This window comes from Lampris incognitus, chromosome 2 (assembly GCF_029633865.1).
Source record: "Lampris incognitus isolate fLamInc1 chromosome 2, fLamInc1.hap2, whole genome shotgun sequence".
NCBI lineage: Eukaryota > Metazoa > Chordata > Actinopteri > Lampriformes > Lampridae > Lampris > Lampris incognitus.
Window position 1 is genome coordinate 123,146,099 of NC_079212.1, and position 19,203 is coordinate 123,165,301.

At 43.4% G+C, this 19,203-nt stretch overlaps 1 protein-coding gene across 1 annotated transcript in view; it reads left to right on the top strand.

Moving 5' to 3' along the window:
• Window positions 1–493: 493 nt before the first annotated feature.
• etnk2 (ethanolamine kinase 2) overlaps window positions 494–19,203 on the top strand; it is a 44,572-nt gene continuing 25,862 nt past the window's right edge. The window contains exon 1 of the mRNA XM_056273430.1: window positions 494–886. Coding sequence (XP_056129405.1) covers window positions 740–886 — 147 coding nt within the window. The 5' untranslated portion in view covers window positions 494–739. The remainder of the gene's footprint in view (window positions 887–19,203) is intronic.

Consider the following 19,203-nt stretch of genomic DNA (forward strand, 5'->3'; position numbering starts at 1 on the left):
AATGTGTCTGTCAGCCTTGAAGGTTAAAACCGTGTAAATAATATAACTCACGACTCAAGACATTTTTTACACGTGTCCTCCCTCTAATGGATATTTTTAGTACCGTTACGCCACCGTTTGGTTGAGAATCGGTATTTTACGTGGCAGTCCAAGAGGGCAGGTTGCCGCTACTTCTGATGTCATATTGCAGATTGTTTGCCACATCTTGCCTCACTGGCGACTAGTTCACTGCGAGTTTGCCGTAAAACCCAAACTTGAATATATCCTCATCAAGCGAATATTGTTTCTTGTGTTTTATCTATTTATTTTTAGTTATTAATTTATTCAATTGTTTTTTTGTTGTTTTTTGGTTAACGCTTTAAGCAGGTGGAGGAACTTCGGCTCTACTAGGGTAAACCCGGAAGTGATGGGCGTGTTAGGATGTCGTCTCATGTCGCGCCTCCCGTTATTTCCATCGCATGATCTGCGTGGGCGGTGCTAAGGAAGAGGAAACGGTTCATTCGTTCCTCGAAGAAAGCCGGCGACGGTCATACACGCCAGTGGTGACATCCCTGCATCTTTAGTGGACAACCTGCACATTCACAGCGTTCAGCTAATCAGCTAAACAAGCCACTTAAACGTGACCATTGTCAGCCAATCGACAATTCAAACGGTTGATATCCAGCAGCGGTTTTATGCCCCGGTTTCAAGAAATATCTGCTTAGAGCTCGAAGATTAGCTAAAGATAATCTACCTCAGGATGGAGACTGAAATACACGTGCCTGTCGGCTCTCCGTTAATTAGAAAATATCCTATATTCGTGGACGAACACAACGTGACGGATGGGGCGATGAAGCTTATCAAAGAGCTGCGACCAGCGTGGGATGTGAACCATGTCAAGACTAAGGTAAGCTAAACCACTATGCTAGCTATTATGCTGGGTAAGACTGACAGCCGTGCACGGTCACTATACTGACTAAGCTCGGCAAACCGGCCAAAAGGTGGCCCTGAGGCTGTGTTAATAGCGTTATAACTCTCAATTTAAATTAAACATATAACGTTGAACTCCCACTCTTAGAACACGAGTTTCCAGTAAAGGGTCTTAAACTAGCTATTCTAGCTATGTCGTACTTGTAATACCATCGATAACTTCATATATACTTTGTCTTTTACATGCCCAACTTAAGTCGGCATCGAATGCTAGCTAAACACTTATACACACCTGAATCCAAAGGTACTAAACTAACACTGTGATGACCATATGCACCATGGAGAGTCCTGTATGTAGGCTTTCTATTCAGTTCAACACACCAGCTGATATCGCTGATTTAACACACCTTCTGCCGGGCAGTGGAGCAACGATCAGTCAGGTCAGCTGATGAAGGGTTGGGAAGAAAACATGCATGCACATGACTCAACATGGTACATATCGAGTGTCACTGAATTAGACTATCGTCAAGAAATTAAAGAATACTGAACGGATTCATTTGTCACAAAGACAGCTGTTCATGTCCTGTACATTATAGCCACACAACGTGTCTAGGTAAACGTAGTATTGCGTAAATCCAATTGACAACACACAACTACACTAATCGTTCAGTCACACTGCCATCAGTTGCCAGCAGTGGCCAGCTGGTGTTGACATGATGGTCAAAGCTCCATTGAGAAACTCAGTGAATGTTACATGCCAGATCTGAAAATCCAACCCTCCATATGAAATATATTTCTCTTAGTGGTACAAAGCAAGCCTGAAATATGCTCAGAATACACTCTCCTGAGGCCTAATTTATGAAATGTTCTTAAGCATAATTTTTTTCTTACAACAATGGAATATTTTAGCCCTCATGTTTATTTGGTTGAGATGACATAGAGCTTGGGTAACCCCTGAATTTAGACATCAAACTGCTAACATTGATATCTTTGCAAGCTTGGGTGATTGATAGTTGCAATAGGCAGATAATAGATGTCTCTTTGTAAGACAAACCTAAGGTCTAAAAAAATTCCACTCAGCCACATGAACAACTGTGTGCAAGAACCCACTGTCTGTTAAATGTTGTAGAGATAGTAATATCACTAATTTTTGGCAGTTTATGGGTTCAACATAACATATAAACAATGGATCATTGTAGAGTAACTGCAGAATAAGACTAACTACAGATATATGTACAGATACTTTATCTGTCAGCACAGTGTACTAGGGATTTTCTTACCTCTGATGTCATGAGCTTTTTGTAGGGTGTTACAGTTTCATTTAGCAGATACTTTTATCCAAAGTGACATACTTTTGAGACTTAAGAAAACACAAGCAAGGATCTAGTCAGGAGGCGATAATGCAAGTAAGTGTCAAAAAACTAGGTTCATGTCCGATAGGACATAGGTGTCAACAGGCAGTGCACAAAGGCGGTGCATAGAAGCGTTTTTTTTTTGTAAACTGGAATGCTTCTTATACGTATGTCATATGCAGTGTGGGTTTAACCCAGATGACTGGAAATGGGAAAGGTGGAGCATGTAGACACCTCATTGTAATGGACCACTTGATGCATGCAGGTGTGTTTGGTAGCAAGTTCCATTCTGGGCTCCAGTTTGTAAGGAAAAGGGTCATGCATTATTGATTCCTACTAAAAGGACTGGGTAAACTCTGTTTCTTGACCAGGTAAAACCCTTTAGACTGGCTGTGTCTATGAACGGGATGACACCAATGAATGTACTGTACTGGAAACTCACCAGCTAGAGGGATTTAGAACACACCAAGGCTAGTGGTATGTTTACACGTTTAATGTCTATAGAGATCCCATGCCCCACCCACCTAGACCCCCTGTGACTGAAAACGTGACAGTGTTTACCTCTTTCTCTATGGGCCAGACCGCCCGGGCTTTTCTCAATGGCCACCACCCAAACAGGCTTTGTCCTGCTAGTATCCATTGTGTTTTAGTCAATTGCATGTTGGACTATAGACAATAATGATGACACAGTGAACTGTTTAGTGAGGAGTCTGGGTGAGAATACAGTAGGAATAGAGTATTTGATTGAGATGGGAACAATTTTCCTGTGGAGCCAGTTTGGCCCTTGTTTTTCTTAGAAAGGAAAGGGCTGAGGGCCATATTTTTGTGAATCAAAGCGTGCAGCACAAAATGCAGTCAGCTTCATAGTCAACAGAGCTTGGCGCAATTGGGAACAAGGAATACATGTGGCTGGTGCTGATGTTGAATGAACCAATCAAATATCCTGTTTTCCTTCCCAGGTGCTCACGCTTCACCAGATCACTCTGCTAGTTTAGTAATGGAAGCAACAGCGTGCAGTCGGGAGCTTTCCTCACACTGACAAAGTTTATCCTAGGAAGAAACTGGCGTCTTTGTGTGAGAATCACCTGGGAAATTTGAACTAGGTTTTATTTAAATAAATTGTCAACCAAACACCACAAGATACAATCTGCAAATATGAGTTTTCATGTCAGAACTGTCTTATCAAATAACAAACAAAAAATTTAATTTGGATTTGATAATTGGGGCTGTGCTGTAGGCTACGGCAAAGTCTTTGTAGCTATGTGAGGAGCTCTGCTGTAGCCTACAGCAGTGGCTTTCAAGCCCTGGGTCACGACACTTCGGATGGGTCTCAGAATATTAAAAATTGGTTGACAAATTTGATGTGGTAGACACATTTTTTTTTTGTAAATTATATCTCACATCAGTACGCCCTGTATGTGCAATCAATCAAGCTCTCTAGATATTGCAGCCATTCGTGGGTCACATTCAGGATTTTAAAAAATGACGTATTGCTGTTGCACAGAGAATTTAACACAATGCCTGATCTATCCTAATGTTTAGCTATGTGAAACGTCATCATGTACAATATTTTTCCTATCCTGACGCAGCCAGATCCCACATTGCAATGTTCTACATTTATGTTAGCTAGCAAAATTGAGACTCCATTCTAAGATGTTTAGCTACCAGTTTAGACTGGTGTTACTCCAATTAAACTAAAGATGAATAGGCCAAGGACAAGCAACACCATCAATCGTTTTTTTTTATATAAAAAAAGAAGGTCGGAGACGCTGACGACCTAGGATCGAAATGAAGCAGCTGACATTAGCCAGCCTGCCGAGCAAACAACATCTGTGGGACAAAGCAGCACAGATATTGGCAATGAACTGAGTACTGGTACTCTGGGGCCTGCGAAGAAAAGACAGAAATCGGGAGCAAGGACATACAAGGACTATTTTTTAAAGTTTGGCTTTGTCAACTGTTCCAACGCCGATCAGAATGCAAAACCCAAAAAGCTGGCGAATTAGTGTCTGAAACCCATGAAACTGGAGACACATTTATATACTCGTCATGATGAGCTGGTGGATAAACCATTGTCCTTTTTTCAAAGGAAGGCTCAAGAAATTCAATTGTCACCTCAGGTACTTAGCAGAAATATCACATACAATGAGAAATTACAGTTAGCCTGTTGTATGGTTTCGTATTGCATAGCTAAAGAGAAAGTGTCCCACACACTTGTGGAGAGATTAATACTGCCATCAACAGTAGACATGGTTCGCACAGTTATAGACGAGAAGTCAGCTAAAAAACTGAACCAAATCCCACTGAGTGATAACACAGTGTCTCGCCAAATTTGCGATATTTAAGAATTATTTGAACATTCTGTGTCTCAGTCTGTTTTCTCAGTTTTTGTACTGAGGTCTTCGTACTCTAAAGCCACTTCTCCACCACTTTAGCACTGCTTTCACAGAGTCATACTGCTGTGCAGGAGGACCATGAACAGATATTTGCAGTAGGCAGTTGAGCATTTCATTTGACTGGCAGGACCTCCAGTCTGACTTGATCCTCTTCATTGCAAGAGAAGCCATGCTCACAGCAAGAGGAGCTCATGGGTAGGACAAGGCTGATCTCTGCTACCACCTGCATGTGCTGGAACTGGCCCTCCCTTCCAGTGGCACCCTGAATCAGCCGCTGCCATAGCACCTGGGAATCGAGGTGCCTTTAGTGGCGGGCAATGAGAATCTTGATGTCAAGCCACTCTCTCCTAGCTGCTTCTATAGACTCAATACTCTCACATGTCTCATGCACTGGATGAAAATGCTCCATAAAAATATTCAGCTCAGTGGTGCCAAATGTAGCCAGCTCGTTGGTGTCCTCTGGTCAGTTGGACAGGTCAAGCAGTGTGGAGGTTGCCTTCAGTACGCCAGTCTCCAGACTCTTGAAACACTCTGACACAAACTCACAGAAGCCATTGGTGAGGTGAAGCACTGGTCCTGCATATCTGGACGCCCTGCCAGGTACTTCCAGTCCCAACTTTATCCATGAACTGGCGTAACCTTGGTTCTGGGTTTGTCTACAGTTAAAAGAAGAAGAAAAACATAAAAAACACTTGAGTAATTTTAGTTCCCAAAAAAACAAAAAACAAAACTTTAATTATGTTGAGTTGTGATATTAAATAAAATTATGTAATTATAAATAATTAAATATGTATGTGTGTCAGTTACAAATAACATTTTCTGTTTGACATTTAACACATAATGACGCCAAACCTTAAACAATGATTTCTCACCTGCATGGCCACGAGAGCCAGTGTTGTCTGCAGTCCATCTGCAATGTGAGGCCTCCTTGCTGGAATAAGAGGCTGAGGTGCTTCAGTTCTTGCAAGACATCTAGCATGAGGTGAATGAAAAGCAGCATATTGTACAGCTTCAGCGACTGGGTCACAAGCTTTGCCCTCATGGCTACACTTTTTTCCCTGTCATTAGGGTCACTGGCATGGTTCTCAAAGTGTACCAAAATGGGCCTGTAGTTCCTCATCAAGGCTTCTAATGTGTGCGACAAGTGTGGTAGCCAGTGAGTACCTTCAGTGTTGCGTGGTCTCACAATGGAAATCTCCATCACCTTGCTGATCTCCTGAAGTTCCCATGTGGCCTTGGCAGAGCAGGTGTAGTGCATGTGGATGGCACGTAGGGTATGCTTGATGTCTTGCAGCTGAGGAACCTGTTTGACACAGTCTAGAGCAGCTAGCTCTAGACGATGAGCCACACACCAGATTGGGATGAGGGGTGGGCACAAATGTTGGAATTTGGCAGTCACTCTGTTGTTCACATCCACAATAATGGTAGCTCCATCACACCCAAAGCCAACAAGACGTTGTTTCAGGTCCTCCTCTCCCACTCCAACCTTAAACAGTCCAGCCAGAATAGCATCCAAAATGCCCTGGCTATGGGCATGCTCCAGGGCAACAATCTGAATAAGCTGGTTCACTGGTTTGCCATTCTGGAGGTAGGTGCAGTAGATAAGCTCCTGGTCCTTCGCTGATCGGTTGACTGAAGAGTCAAGATATGGCAGAAAGAACCTGGCAGATCGGAACTTTTCCTGAAGCTCTTCAGTGAGGCATGAACCGATGGCTGTGATACACATTCGGCATGCCTGGTCATTGCTATATGTTGTTGAGAGCCACTAGCTTGGGGAACATGGTGAAGGCGGCCTCCTCTTAAGCAATGAAGGAGGCTATGTTGAACAGTTTCACCATCTTCTCTTTTATTGCCACATCCATTCTGTCAAAAGCTGACACTACTGCTCCTCTTTCTGGGTGATCTCTTGCTTGTAGAGTATCTTCAGCTGATTTGTGTCCAGTCGTGGCTGCATGCTCTTTAATGCTTCTCACTATTAGTCCATGGGCCAGAGCCCAAAATTTCCTATTTCGGTACACTCAAGGTGGCAAAACTTACTTATAATTTTTGAAAGGATCCATGTCTGTAGATGATATTTTGGTATGATAACCATTCCTGAGTGGCAGCTGTATCACAGTTATCAGCTCATGAAGTTAACCACCCCCTAAAGTAAATTGCATTTTAGACGCTGGTGCATATCCTGGTTTAGCCTCATGGTCAGGACATTTTTCAATGTTCTATAATATTGTCTTTGGTATCATTTTAAAGGGGACCTTCTTAGCTTTCATTCAAGCCCTGTTGTGGATATTTCTCACAAATATAGAGGTCACTTGAGCTCTTCAACCCGTCAATAACACACATCTTTCTGCAATGTTCGCCTAAACTATATACTTTCTTTTAGCCCTGTGGCATCTAGGAATATCAGGGACACAAAACACAAAAACTGGAATACTCACAGGACTGTAAAGATTCAGGAAATGTATAATATACCCATACTATTTCATTGTGTGAGGTGATTGTGAACCTTAAATTAGAAGGGCATTATTACTAAGAAACTAACTAGACCAAAGCCAGTTAGTCCATGGGTCAGACCAGATATCGATATCACCCAAGGTGACACAACTTCACTGGTGCCATTTTATTTGGTACACTAACAGAAGTAAAATAATACATGATAACCTTTCCAAATGAGCAGCTATTTCATTTTTCTTTCAGGAAACCTGTTTCTGTGCCTCTCACGATTGTGTATTTGCCCAGATTTTTACAAATATAGCATTTCAACACCCCTGGCACTGATTAGCCTAGCTTAAACTCTGGGACAGTTCTTAGTTGGCCAACAACCAAGGATAACCAGTACTGTGTACTTCCATTCATTGTGCTAAGCTAGGCTAACGTGCAGCCAGATAGCTTTCTACTAAACACATATAGAGGAAACTGGTATCTATCTTCTTGTCTCACTCTGGAGAAGATTGTAAGCTAATTTCCCATAATGTTAGCATGTTCTTTTAATGTATATGTTAATATGATTAGTTAAAGTGGCTACGAGGAACTTTCATCTTGTGTTGATTTTAGCGGCCTCATGTGGACAAAATACAGCTGTTGCATAGCAACTAGGTAATGTATCTATTTGTGGCTATGCAAGATACATAATGGTAATATGACGCTGGTGAAGCAAAGTAAACTTTGTTTTAGTAGTGTTCATACACCTAAGTTACATGTATTTGTTTGTATGTGGCAGGTGAAAACTGACTGAATATGGCCACTGGTGAACAAGCAAGTTTTTACCCAATACCAAAGCGCCCACGGGTGGAGTGCATTATCCACTGTTCTGATGATACAGATAAGCTGGTTTCACTACAAAGTGTCGACTCATGGAGAACTCTGCTCAGGGCAGCTCAGATACGAAATCATGCACCAGTTTTGAAACTGGCAAAAGACATTCCTGAGGGACAGATTCCAGCAATCTACTACCACAGAAAGTGTCGCAGTATCTTCACTATGAAGCAAATTCTTGATGGCCTCCTTGCAAAAGAAAAGAAAAGTTGTGTCTCTGCTGAAGAGAAACAATCTAAGAGAGTAGCTCGACATGCTCCAAGTACATCTAGGACTTATGATGCAGAGTGCATATTTTGTCAGAAAAACAGCAAATATTCCAAGAGACAGAATACAAGAGACGTACTGGTGCAGTGTCGAGAACTGCGAGCTGATGCAAAGATCAGGAGTGCAGCCACAAAGAAAAGGGACAGCAGAATCCTTGCCATTGTGAGTAGAGACCTTGTAGCAGCTGAAGGGCACTACCACAGGTCATGCTATAGACTTTACACCAAAGAAGAGGTTTCCAAAGGAGAGGTTGCCAGCAATGAAGATGATGATGCTGCAGCCCAGTATGAAGCTGCTGTGAATAAGGCATACAATGAGCTGTTCCTCTTCATCAGGATGGAGCTTTTTGGCAATCCTCAAGTGATGACAATGACTGATCTCTCTTCTAGACTGGTAGCTTCAATGAACTCCCAAGGCATTGCCCAAGTCAAGGAATCAACCAAGAAGCACATAAGGCGAAACCTGGAGAGTGAGTTTGCTGGAGCCTTGCAGATATTCCCTGATGAGAAAGGAAAATTCCTCCTCTATCCCGATAACTTGTCCATGAGGGAACTTGCCAAAGAAAATCAGTCTCTCAAAAGGGAGCTGCAGACCCTGAAAAGTGTCAGTGCACAAGATGTTATAGCCAAAGCAGCCATCAAATTGAGAGCAGACATTAAAAGTCAAGATGTTCCTCAAACCTGGCCGCCTGAAGTCAAACCAGAAGCAGAATGTCCTACCATTCCAGAGTCGCTCATTATCTTCCTGTACTCTCTACTCACAGGCTCAAATGATCCTGATCATGCATCCCAGAGAGTGCAGTGCCTTCTGCAGTCATTTGGCCATGACATAGTATATGCAGTGACATGTGGAAATACCAAGCCTTCCAAGCACATTGTTCTGCCATTCAGTGTCAAATCGTTGACAGGAAATGTAGAGTTGATAAACATCCTCAACCGACTTGGTCACAGTGTGTCCTATTCACAGATGGAAGAGATCAACACTGCCCTGTGTCTCCAGAAACTCTCATCATCAGGGAGTGGCATTGCCCTTCCAGCTAACATCCATCCTGGCATATTCACAACTTTAGCCTGGGACAATATCGACCGTCTTGAAGAAACTGTCAGTGGTGAGGGAACATCTCACAGAGTCAATGGGATTGCTGTGCAAGCAAAGCCAGTCAACCCACTTCCTGTCCAACCCATGCCCACTGTTCCCAAAACAAAGAAGAGAAGCATTGATGGACCCCCACCAATGTTACCAACTTACAATGCTGGACAACGGGTAGGGCCACCACAAAGCAAAAAGTCAGATGCCGATACTGCAGCCAATTCTAAGCTTGCCAGAGAGAAAAACCTTCTTTGGGTCCTAGCACGCATGTCACAACAAGAAGAACAGTCAGTCAGCAGCTGGACAGGCTTCAACATCCTGACTCGAGGAGAGATGACGGTCATCCCCGACAATATAGGCTGTCTGCCTACCATCAATGCTCCAGCGACACAAATGTCTACTGTCAACGAGGTGTTTAACCAGTCACTGAGCATCATGCAGTGCTTAGGCCTGAGGAAGATTGTCTGTGTCTTTGACCAAGCCCTGTATGCGAAGGCTGTCGAGATCACATGGAAACACCATGACAAGTTCCATGATATCATCGTTAGGCTTGGGGTATTCCACACCATCTGCACACTGCTGGCAATAATAGGAAAGCGTTTCCAAGATGCTGGACTCAAAGACCTCTGCATTGAGTCTGGCATGATTGCAGAAGGCTCAATTGCTGGTGTTATGGATGGCCGCAAGTACAACAGGGCAGTGCGACTACACAAGCTCCTGTATGAGGCTCTCATGCGACTGACCTTGAATGGTTTCCTGTCCTGGTTGGAAGAAACTCACAGGAATGACATGGTTCACCTGAATGAGACACTGAAGACCATTGACAGCCTTGGGAAAGAAGTCTCACAACATGCTTTGAAGGAGGTCCTCGAGAACAGCTCTTGTACACGCATCATGGATCTATTTGAAGTCTACCGTGAGTTCCTTAGAGGTGGAAACGGCAGCCTCTCGAACTTCTGGATGTGCTATTTGGACATGGTTGAAATCTTGTTGGGGCTCATCCGAGCATCCACAGAGGGAGACTGGATGCTACACTTGGCTAGCATTTGAGCAATGATCCCATGGTGCTTTGCTTATGACAGGATGAATTATGCACGCTACCTCCCCTACTACTACGCCCAGATGTCTGAGCTGCCCATCACACACCCAGATGTGTACACAGAATTCATGGAAGGAGGCTTCTCAGTCCAACTGGGCTCCACCAATCCCTTTGGCCGAATCCCTGTTGACCAAGCTATAGAAGAAATGGTGAACAAAGACACCCAAACAGCTGGAGGGACAAAGGGATTCAGCTTGAAGCCAGGAGCTGTGACCAAATATTATCTCACAGCTGAGTATAGAAGCATGTACCTCAGACAGCTGAGAGACCTGACAGGTCAAGGCAGGTGCAAATGGTCTCATCCAGATCTACAGAGTCCAAGGATCAAGAGAGATGAAGCAGATGTCCAGTCTCTCATGGACCTTATGGAGAATAACTGGCTCAATCCTATGTCCCCTGTTGAGATTGATTTGGTTAGCCTCTCCACTGGCAACATGGCTCCACCTGATGTGACCATAGATCTCTTGAGAGCTCTTGAGAAAGGAGAAGAGGCCTACCAAGCATTCCAGCAAACAAGGTTAGATGCAGACCCACCACCTGTGAAATTCCACGACAAGATGACCAAGCAAAGTCTGAAAACATTCTCCAATGTCAGCACAAAACAAGCTCATGGAAAGAAAGCACAGGATGTGGTTCTGAAGGCAGATAGAAACCTTTTCAGTCACATGATCCTGGTGGCTGAAAGCAGGAAGGTGAATCTGAAGGATGTCCTTGCCTACCCATTGGGCCCACTACCATGGGCACTGGCAAATGCTGATGGGTCCTTACGAAAAACAAACAAGGCTGCACTTGCCAGAGAGCTTGAAAAGAATGTATCTCCTGCAGAAGACATCCCAATCCCATCTACTTCCATCATTGATGGGATGAGCCTGGTCCAAAAAATGAATGGCAACAACAAAACCTTTGCACAGGTGGCAGAGTCAGCCTTGACCCAGGTCCTCCATGAGGGAGCACAGAGTGGGAGGATTGATGTTGTTTTTGATGTCTATCACCAGACTTCGATCAAAGATGCTGAACGACTGAACCGGGGTGGAGACATCACTCTCCAGTACAAGAATCTTGCAGGGGGACACCACGTCCAGCAGTGGAGAAAATTTCTGTGCAGTTCCTCCAACAAGACCAGTCTCATCAAGTTTCTGGTGGAAGAGTGGAAACTCCCACGATACAGAGCTATGCTGCATGGCAAGGTGTTGTACATGACCTGTGAGGAAACCTGCTACAAGTTGACAGAAGATGGGTGTGAGGAAGCAGCAGAACTGCACTCCACACATGAAGAAGCTGACACCTGTCTGCTCCTGCATGCATTGCATGCAGCAAATGCGGGCTCAAAGTCAGTTATCATCACAGCTGAGGACACTGATGTCATGGTGCTTTGTCTTGGCTTCCAGAAGGACATCACCTGTCCCATCTACCAGAAGTGTGGGACTCAGAACCGCACACGGTTTGTCGACATCACCAAACTGGCAAGTTCACTTGGAGACAGCATCTGTGACAGCCTAATTGGCTTACATGCCTTCACAGGCTGCGACACTGTCAGTGCATTCGCTGGTCGAGGGAAGCTGAATGCCCTGAAGATAGTGAGAAAGCACACTTCCTGCCAAGATACTTTTAGTCAACTGGGACAGACATGGAATGTGAGTGATGAGCTGTTCCAGAAAATTGAGCAGTTCACCTGTCGGATGTATGTTGCTAATAGCAGCACTGCTGAGGTGAACAAACTGCGTTACCAGCTCTTCTGCACCAAAAGGGGAGAGGTTGAGTCCAGCCAGCTGCCACCATGTAGAGACTGTCTCTTTATGCATGTTCAACGAGCCAACTATCAGGCAGCAATATGGAAGTGCTGTCTGCAGGCTAACCCTGTGGTGCCAAGCCCTACTGAGTATGGATGGACAGACGATGAAGGCAAGCTGGCCATTTACTGGATGCGCTCCCCACCTGCACCAGATGTGGTCTTGGAAATGCTAACATGCAAGTGTGTGCATTCATGCAAAATGCCAAGCTGCATGTGCCTGTCAAATGGACTTCCATGCACAGACATGTGCAGGTTACAGACCTGCAGTAACCAAAAACAGCAGGATGGTCCAGAACTGGACTTTGAACTTGGGGAGTCAGATGATGAGAGAAACGAGCAGTTTGATGAATGACAGTGTGATGATTCTGATGGTATTACTGTGGTAGTAGTCTATTGATGCACAGGATGTTGATTCTGGACTTGGTTACCCAGAGCTTGATAACAATAATGTAACCATATTCACATATACCCATTACCCTACCCATTACCATTACATATATCCACTAATGATATGGGATTACATGTATCATTGACTAAGTATATGTAAATGTCAATGTTGTTTAAAATATTAAAATAGTTCATTACCTCACTATGGTATTCATTTTTATCTTGTATTTTGATTGTGTATTTAAACAAATGTATAGAGACCAGTTTGTGACCTAACTGGCTTTGGTCTAGTTCTCATTTAAGGCTCACTATCACCTCACACAATGAAATAGTATGGGTATATTATACATTTTCTGAATCTTTACAGTCCTGTGAGTATTCCAGTTTTTGTGTTTTGTGTCCCTGATATTCCTAGATGCCACAGGGCTAAAAGAAAGTATATAGTTTAGGCGAAAATTGCAGAAAGATTTGTGTTATTGACGGGTTGAAGAGCTCAAGTGACCTCTATATTTGTGAGAAATATCCACAACAGGGCTTGAATGAAAGCTAAGAAGGTCCCCTTTAAAATGATACCAAAGACAATATTATAGAACATTGAAAAATGTCCTGACCATGAGGCTAAACCAGGATATGCACCAGCGTCTAAAATGCAATTTAGTTTAGCGGGTGGTTAACTTCATGAGCTGATAACTGTGATACAGCTGCCACTCAGGAATGGTTATCATACCAAAATATCATCTACAGACATGGATCCTTTCAAAAATTATAAGTAAGTTTTGCCACCTTGAGTGTACCGAAATATCGTCTGGCCCATGGACTATATTACTTTCTCTCTAGTTACACCGTGGAACAGGCTTTTCCCCATTGCCTGAGCTGGACAGCTCCTACATTTTTTGCAGTACATAATTTGTGCAGCTTCATCATATTCAATGAATATGATGAATATGAAGTGTTTCGTTTAATGAATTCCGTTCAATGAATATGACGTTTTCCATTCAGGCAGAAATTTTCTTTTCCATTTTGCTTCATAGCCCAAGCTTCTTTGTTTCTGTAGAGAAGTAGAATATAATTGATTTGGTTAAAAAGGTCATTCATTCATTACTTACGAAAAACTTCACAGTAAAAGATACAGGAGAAACATACATACATATTCTGTACATACACACACACCTGTATATTATATAAGTAATCCAGTGAGGTCAAGTAAAGTCTTTATGAGACAGTCACAGTACAAGCCTGTTTCATGCCATAAGCAATCGTCAGCTGTCAATAAAGCAATTCCCGAATGTGTGTGTGTATATATATATATAGCGGTTTTTTTCCGAAACCGTCAATGGTGTTATAAGTGCTCAACTAATGAGGAGCGGAATATCAATATAGATGCAGGAAAAAAAAGTTTTAATGCATTGCAGTACAGGCCTGTTTCGTGTGTCGCACACTCATCAGCTGCTAATGTGGTTCGACAACAAATCATACAGCTTAGTTTGCCCAGCGTCACGCCCCTTATTTCAGTTGGACAGCAACCAATCAGATGAGGAAACTGTAACAACTAATGGGGTAGGTACTTACGATGCACACCAACCAATGGAGGGGTACAAAACATCACAACCATTAGGTTAAGGGACTGGGGCTTGTTTTGAAAAGCATTTCGGGACCAGGGCACTGTTGAAATGGCGAACATTAAAAATATAACAAGGTAATTTATATGAATTATATAGTGGAGTGGTGTTGGGGCACAGTTGGAAGGACAGGTAGTTGAAATATTTAAAAAAAAACGAATAAATGGGGAGAATAATAAAGACGTTTTACTTATAGTTACATGGGGGGAGAATGATAAAAGACGTTTTACTTATAGTTACATGGGGGGGAATAATAAAGACGTTTTACTTATAGTTACATCGGGGGGGAGAAAAAAAAGTGTCTTACTTATAGTTTCATGGGGGGGTAATAAGATGTTTTACTTATAGTTACATTGGAGGGGGGGAGAATAATAAAAGGTGTTTGACTTATAGTTACATCGGCGGGGGGAGAATAATAAAAAGACGTTTTACTTATAGTTACATCGGGGGGGAGAATAATAAAGATGTTTTACTTATAGTTACATCGGGGGGGGAATAATAAAGACGTTTAACTTATAGTTACATGGGGGGGATAATAAAGATGTTTTACTTATAGTTACATTGGAGCGGGGGGAGAATAATAAAAATATTTTACTTATAGTTACATCGGGGGGAGAATAATAAAATATGTTTTACTTATAGTTACATCGGGGGGGAGAATAATAAAGATGTTTTACTTATAGTTACATTGGAGGGGGGGGTAATAAAGATATTTTACCTATAGTTACATCGGGGGGGAGAATAATAAAAGATGTTTTACTTATAGTTACATGGGGGGGGATAATAAAGATGTTTTACTTATAGTTACATGGGGGGGATAATAAAGATGTTTTACTTATAGTTACATCGGGGGGGAGAATAATAAAAGACGTTTTACTTATAGTTACATGGGGGGTAATAAAGATGTTTTACTTATAGTTACATCGGGGGGAGAATAATAAAGACGTTTTACTTATAGTTACATCGGGGGGGGGGGATAAAGACGTTTGACATATAGTAACTATAAGTAAAACATCTTTCTTATTCTCCCCCGATTAGATGATACACATACTTTGTTAAAAGAAACACTCAACAGTAGGGAACGTGCTCAACAAATAAGGAGCAAAATAATCCACACACATATACAGTGCATCCGGAAAGTATTCACACCCCTTCACTTTCCCCACATTTTGCTATGTTACAGCCTTATTCCAAAATGGATTAAATTCCTTTTTTTTCTCATCAATCTACACACAATACCCCATAATGACAAAGTAAAAAAGGTTTTTTAGAAATGTTTGCCAATTTATTAAAAATAGAAAAACTGAAATATTGCATGTACATAAGTATTCACACCCTTTGCTATGTCACTCAAAATTGAGCTCAGGTTCATTCTGTTTCCACTGATCATCCTTGAGATGTTTCTACATCTTGATTGGAGTCCACTTGTATTAAATTCAATTGATTAGACATGATTTGGAAAGGCATACACCTGTCTATATAAGGTCCCACTGTTGACAGTGCATGTCAGAGCAGAAACCAAGCCATGAAGTCAAAGGAATTGTCTGTGGACCTCCGAGACAGCATTGTATCGAGGCACAGATCTGGGGAAGGGTACAAAAAAATGTTCTACAGCTTTGAAGGTCCCGAAGAGCACAGTGGTCTCCATCATTTATAAATGGAAGAAGTTTGGATCCACCAGGACTCTTCCTAGAGCTGGCCGCCCAGCCAAACTGAGCAATCGGGGGAGAAGGGCCTTGGTCAGGGAGGTGACCAAGAACCCAATGGTCACTCTGACAGAGCTCCAGCGTTCCTCTGTGGAGATGGGAGAACCTTCCAGAAGGACAACCATCTCTGCAGCACTCCACCAATCAGGCCTTTATGGTAGAGTGGCCAGACGGAAGCCTCTGCTCAGTAAAAGGCACATGACAGCCCGCTTGGAGTTTGCCAGAACGTACCTAAAGGACTCTCAGACCATGAGAAACAAGATTCTCTGGTCTGATGAAACCAAAATTGAACTCCTTGGCCTGAATGCCAAACGTCACTTCTGGAGGAAACCAGGCACCTCTCATCACCTTGCTAATACCATCCCTACAGTGAAGCATGGTGGTGGCAGCATCATGCTGTGGGGATGTTTTTCAGCGGCAGGAACTGGGAGACTAGTCAGGCTCGAGGGAAAGATGAATGGAGCAAAGTACAGATATATCCTTGATGAAAACCTGCTCCAGAGCACTCAGGACCTCAGACTGGGGTGAAGGTTTACCTTTCAACTCGACAACGACCCTAAGCGCACAGCCAAGACAACGAAGGCGTGGCTTCGGGACCAGTCTGTGAATGTCCTTGAGTGGCCCAGCCAGAGCCCAGACTTGAACCCCATTGAACATCTCTGGAAAGACCTGAAAATAGCTGTGCAGCGACGCTCCCAATCTAACCTTACAGAGCTCGAGAGGATCTGCAGAGAAGAATGGGAGAAATACCCCAAATATAGGCATGCCAAGCTTGTAGCTTCATACCCAAGAAGACTTGAGGCTGTAATCGCTGCCAAGGGTGCCTCAACCAAATACTGAGTAAAGGGTGTGAATACTTATATACATGCAATATTAAATTTTTTTATTTTTAATAAATTTGCAAAAATTTCTACAAAACCTTTTTTGCTTTGTCATTATGAGGTATTGTGTGTAGATTGATGAGAAAAAAATGAATTTAATCAATTTTGGAATAAGGCTGTAACATAACAAAATGTGGGGAAAGTGAAGGGATGTGAATACTTTCCGGATACACTGTATATATATGTGTGTGTGTGTGTATATTACATTGCGTTACATTACAGTCATTTAGCCGACGCTTTTATCCAAAGCGACTTACAATAAGTGCATTTAATGTAGGAAATCAGGAGAACTATCAGAGGTCATAAGTGCATCTAAACAAGCATCTAAGAGCAAAACCAGTGCTAAAGTAAAGTGCAAGAATGAGATTTTTTTTTTTATGAGTGAATACAATAAGTGCTAAGAACAAGTAACAGGGTAGTAGTTCTTAAATAGGTGAGTCTTGACTGGCCTGCACAGGGCCCTGACCTCAACCCCATTGAACACCTTTTGGATGAACTAGAACGGAGATTGCGAGCCATATTCTCGTCCAACATCAATACCTGACCTCACAAATGCTCTTCTGGATGAATGGGCAAAAATTCCCACAGACACACTTCAAAATCTTGTGGAAAGCCTTCCCAGAAGAGTGGAAGCTGTTAGAGCTGCAAAGGGGGGACGAACTCCATATTAATGCCTGTGGATTTAGAATGGGACGTCATAAAAGCTCCTGTAGGTGTAATGGTCAGGTGTCCCAATACTTTTGTCCATATATTTGTGTGTGTGTGTGTGTGTGTGTGTGTGTGTGTGTGTATCAACACAGATACAGGAAAAAAGATTTTAATGCATAGCAGATTTTAATGCATAGCGTAATCTTTTTTTCCTGTATCCGTGTTGATATTCCGCTCCTCATTAGTCGAGCACTCAACACCATTGACGGTTTCGGAAAAAAACGCTATATATATATACACTGCTCAAAAAAATAAAGGGAACACATAAGCAATGCAATGTAGCTCCAAGTCAATCACACTTTTGAGATATCAACCTGTCCAGTTAGGAAGCAACACTGATTTGTGAATCAATTTCACCTGTTGGTAAATTGTCTAATTTCCACCTGGTGGAAATTAGACAATTTGCAAGACAACCCCTATAACAGGAATGGATTTGCAGGTGGTGGCCACAGACCATTTGCCTGTCCTCATCTTTTCTGGCCGATCTTTGGTTAGTTTTTCATTTTGCTAGTGCCCTCACCACTAGAGGTGGCATGAGGCGGTATCTGCAACCTACAGAAGTTGCTCAGGTAGTGCAGCTCATCCCGGAGGGCACATCAATGCGTGCTGTGGCAAGAAGATTTGATGTGTTTCCCGGCACAGTGTCCAGAGCATGGAGGAGGTACCAGGAGACAGGCCAGTACACCAGGAGACGTGGAGGGGGCCGCAGGAGGACAACAACCCCGCAGCAGGACCGCTATCTGGTCCTTTGTGCAAGGAGGAACAGGAGGAGCACTGCCGGAGCCCTACAAAACGACCTTCAACGGGCCACTAATGTGCAGGTTTCTGCTCAAACAGTGAGAAACAGAATGCATGAGGATGGTATGAGGGCCCTACGTCCACAATTGGGGCCTGTGCTCACAGCCCAACACCGTGCAGCCCGATTGACCTTTGCCAGAGAACATCTTGGTTGGCAGATTCGCCATTGGCGCCCTGTGCTCTTCACAGATGAGAGCAGGTCCACACTGAACACATTTGACAGACGTGAGAGAGTCTGGAGACGCTGTGGAGAACGTTCTGCTGCCTGCAACATCCTCCAGCATGACCGGTTTGGCGGTGGGTCAGTGATGGTCTGGGGAGGCATATCCTTGGAGGGCCGCACAGACCTCTACGTGCTAGCCAGAGGTACCATGACTGCCATTAGGTACCGGGATGAGATCCTCAGAGCCATTGTCAGACCATATGCTGGTGCAGTGGGCCCTGGGTTCCTGCTCATGCATGACAATGCTCGTCCTCATGTGGCCAGAGTGTGTCAGCAGTTCCTGTATGTCGAGGGCATTGATGCTATGGACTGGCCTGCACGTTCCCCAGACCTGAATCCAATCGAGCACCTCTGGGACATCATGTCTCGTACCATCCACCAACGCGATGTCGCACCACAGACTGTCCAGGAGTTGACCGATGCCCTGATCCAGGTCTGGGAGGAGATCCCTCAGGAGACCATCCGTCGTCTCAAAAAGGAGCATGCCCAGACGTTGTAGGGAGTGCATACAGGCACGTGGAGGCCACACACAGTACTGAGCCTCATTTTGAATCGTCTTGAAGAATTTCCACAGAAGTTGGATCAGCCTATGTTCTCATTTTCCACTTTGATTTTGAGTATGATTCTGAATCCAGACCTTAATGGGCTAATGATTTTGATTTCCA